This window comes from Mucor mucedo (genome assembly GCF_025094135.1).
Source record: "Mucor mucedo strain NRRL 3635 chromosome Unknown EV154scaffold_149, whole genome shotgun sequence".
Classification (NCBI taxonomy): domain Eukaryota; kingdom Fungi; phylum Mucoromycota; class Mucoromycetes; order Mucorales; family Mucoraceae; genus Mucor; species Mucor mucedo.
This window is the reverse complement of record NW_026252433.1, coordinates 93,857-100,080: the sequence shown is the minus strand read 5'-3', so window position 1 is coordinate 100,080 and position 6,224 is coordinate 93,857. Positions and strand designations below refer to the sequence as shown.

Below are 6,224 nucleotides of genomic sequence, written 5' to 3'. Positions count from 1 at the left end.
CTTGGTCCACTTTCCTTTTGCTTTAATACAAGCTTGAATTCGACGTAGCATACTTTCAATTACGTTTTGGCATTCTTCTTTTTTAATTTTGTAATACCAAATATCAACAACACGTTCGTATAGCTCATTCATTCCCTTCGGCGCTGTTTCATAATCATTTAACTTCCTTTTCAAGAGAGACCACATGTTTTCAATCGGATTTAGATCCGGTGACTGAGCTGGCCAAGCCATAACTTCATAAGATTGCTCGCTTAAGTACTGCTTTACTAATTTCGAAGTGTGTTTCGGATCGTTGTCTTGTTGGAATACAATTTGTTCCCGCTTTAAACCAAGATCATCCAGATTATCCTCAATTGTTTTTTCTAATTCGTCCCGCAAAATATCGTGATACAAATGTTGATCCATTTTTCCGTCAATTTTGCACATCCATCCAACTCCGGCATAGGTTATAGCCCTCCATAGCATGATATTTCCTCCGCCATGCTTTACGGTAAGCTTTACATGATGATTTTGAAGATCTTCGCCGGATCTTTTCCATGCCCATTGACGCCCGTCGGAGTTAAATCGGTTGATTTTTGTTTAATCTGACCAAAGAACACGTTTCCAATCGTCTAGTGTCCAATCCTTGTGCTTATTACACCAGTCCAGTCTAGCCTTGATGTTTTTAACCGATAATAAAGTTTTTTTTTGGTTTCACGATTGCACCTAGACCGTGTTTGCGAAGTGTTGGACGAATTGTCTTAGGGTTACACTTGATACACAGATCTAATTCAACACCCTTGGCAACCTACACTGCGTTTGAGACGCGTTTACGTGTCACTTGTTGTACACAATATGACTCATCTTTCTCGGATAGTAACTTCGGACGTCCACCTTTTGATTTTGTTAAGCCTGTGTAACGTTCCTTACTTATTCTGGAAATGGTAGACTTGCTGACACCCAATCGTACGCCGATATCACGCGCTGATAAGCCTGATTGAAGCAAGGAGATTGCTGAATTTCGTGTATCGTCGGAGATTCGTTTCATATCGGAATTTGTAATTTTAACTTTGTAGGAATAACTTCTTATGTTTGGTGGAACGTTATGGGCCATTTAGGCGTCTTTGTTTTTTATTTTTATACCTTGTTCAAGTTGTGGTTTTAATTTTTTTCGCTTTATTTGAAAACTCACAAAACTGTCCCAATGTTGGGATTGAACTAAAACTCTTGGTACTTTTCCCCAGTTTTTTTCTGTGTAACATCCTATATATGGTAAGAAAGCCCACGAGTTTCTCTTTCGATCGAGGTATAACTTGCTGGTGTAATGGAGATCACCAATTTCTGTTATAACGACGCAAAAAATATTCTCACAACATTGGGACAGTTTTGTGAGTCACTGTATAGCACGATCTTGTATAGTAAACCTCTGTAATAAGAAAACTACATACTTCAACCAGTCGTAATAAAAACTTCACTTCATAAAAACTTAAATACATATATACTAGAAAACCTCTGTAATAAGAAACCTTCAGTATAATATTCGATCTTGTATAGTAAACCTCTGTAATAAGAAACCTACATACTTTAAACAGTCGAGATTAAGTTCCTCCATCTATTTTGTTTATTCTAATTTATAAGAAAACCTCTGTCAAAAGAAACGTTCTATAAATTATTAGACCTTGTATAGTAGACATCTGATAAAAGAAACATACATACTTCAAACAGTCTAAGTAAACCATCCCTTAACTCTTATATATTATTCTTCTACTTTTGAAGACATAATATATCCATCATCCTAAATCAAAACTATTGATTTCATCTCCTCATACTCAACTTGACGTAAAAGTTCAAACAGTATTACTACCTTCCTAAAGCGTACTTTATTTACTACTCATGAAAAGGCGTAATCAAACCTAATAACTTGATTTGGTGCTCACTACAAACTTTATAAACTCCTACATAAACCACTTTAAACCAACTACCAATTTATAATACGTGGTGCTCACTAACAGGGGAAATTATCATCAAAAATTATTCGAAATGGACCAAAGACTACCTATTAACATGTCGCAAGGATCCACTGTGTTGGCGTCATCATACTCATCCACTGAACCCTTCAACATTAACAAAAGACTCTATCCATTCCGCGGTTATGACGGTGAAGACTTTATCGAATTTAAAAACAATCTGGAAGACTATTTTGCACTCAAGAATATAACTGAGGATAAACAAAAGGTTATGTCATTCAAGGCATTATTAACTGGAAAGGCTCGAGCGGACTTTGACACCTTGTACCCAAGTGCTGAAGAAGCAATTAGTAATGATTACCAATCGGTCATTGGAGTTTTTACAAGCAAATATTTTACTGAAGAAATGCAAGAACAAAGAAAAGATGCATTTAACGGAATCAGCCAATTAGAAGATGAGTCCCCCATTAATGTTTTAAATCGATTAACCGAAGCTGCTGTTGTTGCGGGAATCACCGATGAAACCACCATAACCTCAAGGTTCAAATATGGACTGTTATTTGCCATACAAGAACATTGCGTATGTACAGGTGCAAGAACACATGAAGACTATGTGCGATTAGCACAAGGATACTGGAATGGCTACCACCTACAGCATGGAGTTCCTCAAGTCAAACCCCGTAACCCATTCCAACAAATTGCCACCTTTTCTCGAAGCAACGAGCTGTTTCAAGGAAGAAACTCAGTTAGTTCTACCACCGCCTCTCCTATTGTCTCTAACTCTGTACCGACAAGTCACATAGAAACTTTGCAACCTATGGTAACGTCTTCTACAGAAGCTCCCATTACACTATCGCAACTTACAGGATTGATCCGCTCTGAAACCGCCAAAGCTATACAAGACAGTTATGAACAAAGACAACAAAAATACAAAAACAACTACAAAAATAATAACAACGGCAACTTTAATAACAATTATCATAACAACAATGGCAATACGAATCATAATTACAATAATAACAATAACAACAATAACCACTCTAATAATCACAATGGGAATAATTATGGACGCAATACTGAAGCCAATCGTTATGCTAATAATGGATATCAGAATAACAATAATAATAACCAACAAAACGGACAACAAAATAATCAACCTGGTAACTGGAACAATAATCATCGTAATAATAATACAAATGGCGGATCATATAACAATCAAGGTCAATTTTACAATAGTCGCAGCAATAATTACAATAACTACTCCAATAATAATCAGAGCCAAGGAAATCAGCAGCCTAACACGGAACCATCAAATGGAAGTGGACAAGCCCCTCAATCCTTGTCAATTATGGAACCTCAACATGGAAATATGCAGGCAGCTACAATGAACCATGGACATCCTGCCATCCCTAGTAATGTTATGCCCAATCAATGGTATCAGCCTCAGATAATGGAAAATCAAACCAATTATGGACAAGAATAAAGTACTCAAATAATTAATGGACAAATGATCTACATCCCAAATCATTCACAACAAGTCAGGATGCCGGTACAACATTATAGCCAACCATCTGAACAGTCAAAAAACTGTTAAGGTCGATAGATTATAGGCCATCGACCCCTAATATTCAAAACCCTATATCACAAAACACTCTCATGCCAGCCGATAAAGCTAAAGTTACCCAAGTTTTACCCGCTGCTCCATATGGGATATCAAGAAAAAATATAATAAAATCATCAAGAACGAGACCATCAGCCAAACCTCCAGCTCCACCTGTCACCACTATTGAACGCAACCTCAACACTCCACCAATTTTAGCTGAAGAACCAATGATCGAGGACCGAGTAAAACCTAAAAGTACATCACTAAAACGAACCATTCGTCAACGAATCAACGAATCTGGATATGATATTGCATCTCATATGCTCGACAGAACAGCAGGGATACGTTTTAAACAACTGTTTCACATCATTCCTTCATTGCAAACCCGTTTCAACAAAGACAGAAAAAATATAATTAAACAATTAGTAATCTCCGCTAGCGCACATTCACATTCATTTGCAAATCTAAATCAACATGAAGATGATGGAACTACTGCCTTACGCTGTTTAATACAAATTGGGCAATCCAAGATAGAAACCTTAATCGATTGTGGAGCTTCAGAAATCATCATTCCGAAGGGTTTAGCCGATGTATTAGGATGTTCAATCGATGCCGCATCCAGTACAAAATTTGTTCTACGAAACAACAATGAATATGCTTCTCTAGGGGTATATATGATGTACCTATCGATGTTAATGAATTAATTGTACCTATCACGGTGGAAGTGTTACCCAACATGCCTTACCCTTTGATCATCGGAAACAATTGGTTACAGCGAACTAAAGCTACTATCAACTACGAACTCACACAAATGACGATAACTTATAAGAAGCAACAGACCAAGATTGACATTTTCTTCAATAAAGAAACATAAGGACCTGTGACCAATATGATGAATAAGAAAAACACGGCACTGGATTTTCTATTACCCGAATATGAAGAATCCGAATCAGAGGAAGAATTGAGCGAAGAATCCGAAGAAGAATCTGAAGTCGAGGATGAATCCGAAGAGGAAGCTGAAATGATGACTATCATCAATGATTTTCATTGTATGACCACCAAGGAGGATAGCCAAGTAGAAACAACGATAGTCGTATACAAATCAAGAAAGGCGGAAACCTTATTATATCTGCCAAATCCACTGTTCCTTTTAACTTAAACTTGCCTCAAAAATCCATTTGAAATAAATCCCTCTCTTGAACCATATATAACCTTGTCTAAACTTATTTTGGAACCACATGAATATAAATTTCGGGCCCAACTACAAAACATGACTGAAGATCCCATAACGTTGACTAAAAATACTGTTATTGCCATGATTGCAGAAGTTGAGGTATTAGCCACATATGAAATGAAACCACTGTCTGAAGAGGAAAGTGAAAACATCCACGTAACCAAAGACTCTACTTTATCAGAAAAACAGTTGGATCAAATACAAATAGGAGAAACTTCGGAGGAGTTGAAGGCTGCTTTTTTGAAACTGATGAATAATTTCAAAGATATCATTGACTGGGATGGAAAAACTCTGTGACAAACAGACTTGGTATATCATAAAAGTATTACTGAAGATGAAATTCCTATACGGACAAGACCTTACAGAATCTCTCCCGAAGAATCCGTGGCCTTAAAAGAAGAACTTGATAAAACCCTCTTATACAGACTGCCCGTTTGATCATACCATAAACTTCCAAACAAAACCCAACCCAACCCAAACAAACGCAATCTAATGTCAAAACAACAACACTACAAGGCTCCTAAGCCTAGCGACAATCAGTTCGCCCCCTTGGGGATTTCCACGGATCAAGACTTTTACGGCTCTCCCGTTGGTGAATCTTCCGACCTTCCTGGCCTCTCCCCTTCCAGCTCTCCCGAGTCGGTTTTACCCCCCGTCTCGCACGACACCTCGGCGCCTTCCGCGCAACGTGGTCTTTCTCCCCCTCTGCTACTTTCCACGCCCATCCTTCTGGTGTTCGTTCTCGCTCCGGTCCTGCTGTTTCCGCTGCTCCTGTCCTTTACGCTGCGCCTATCATTTTGGTGAAAAAGAAGGATACAAAAAGCTATCGGGTGGTGATTAACTACAAAAAATTGAATGATAAAACAAAGAAGGATGCCTTTCGATTACCAACGATCGATGATTTACTGGATCAGTTAGGAACAGCAACAGTGTTCTCTGCTTTAGATATGCGAACGGCCTTCCATCAGACTCCTATGGATCCTGATAGTAAAGAAAAAACAGCCTTTGTTACCAAATTTGGAACTTACGAATATAATTCTATGCCAATGGGTTTATCTAACAGTCCTTCCAGCTTTAGTCGATTAATGATGCTTACATTCAGAGATTTACTCAATCAATGTGTTATTTCGTATTTGGATGATCAAAATATATATTCTAAATCTCATGAACAACATATATTGGACATTGAAAAAGTATTCCAGTGCATTCGAAGAGCAAAATTGGTATTGAATCCATCCAAGTGCAATTTCATTAAGGACTCTCTCGAATTTTTGGGCTATGTAGTTTCCAAAGAAGGTGTTTCAACAAATCCTGCTAAAGTAGAAAAACTCTTGAATTACAAACAACCTACTACAGTTACAGAAGTCAAAAGTTTCGTTGCCTTAGCATCTTATTACCGGAGATACGTACCCGCCTTTGCCAGTATAGCTAGACCTTTACA

The 6,224-nt window shown here is 37.8% G+C and overlaps 1 protein-coding gene across 1 annotated transcript; it reads left to right on the top strand.

Annotated features, from left to right (window-relative positions):
* Positions 1-2,043: 2,043 nt before the first annotated feature.
* EV154DRAFT_429896 (uncharacterized protein) lies at positions 2,044-2,592 on the top strand (the record flags this gene model as incomplete). Its single annotated transcript, XM_051596499.1, has 1 exon — positions 2,044-2,592. A coding segment is annotated over one exon (549 nt), but the record flags the coding sequence as incomplete, so codon positions are not given.
* Positions 2,593-6,224: the final 3,632 nt, after the last annotated feature.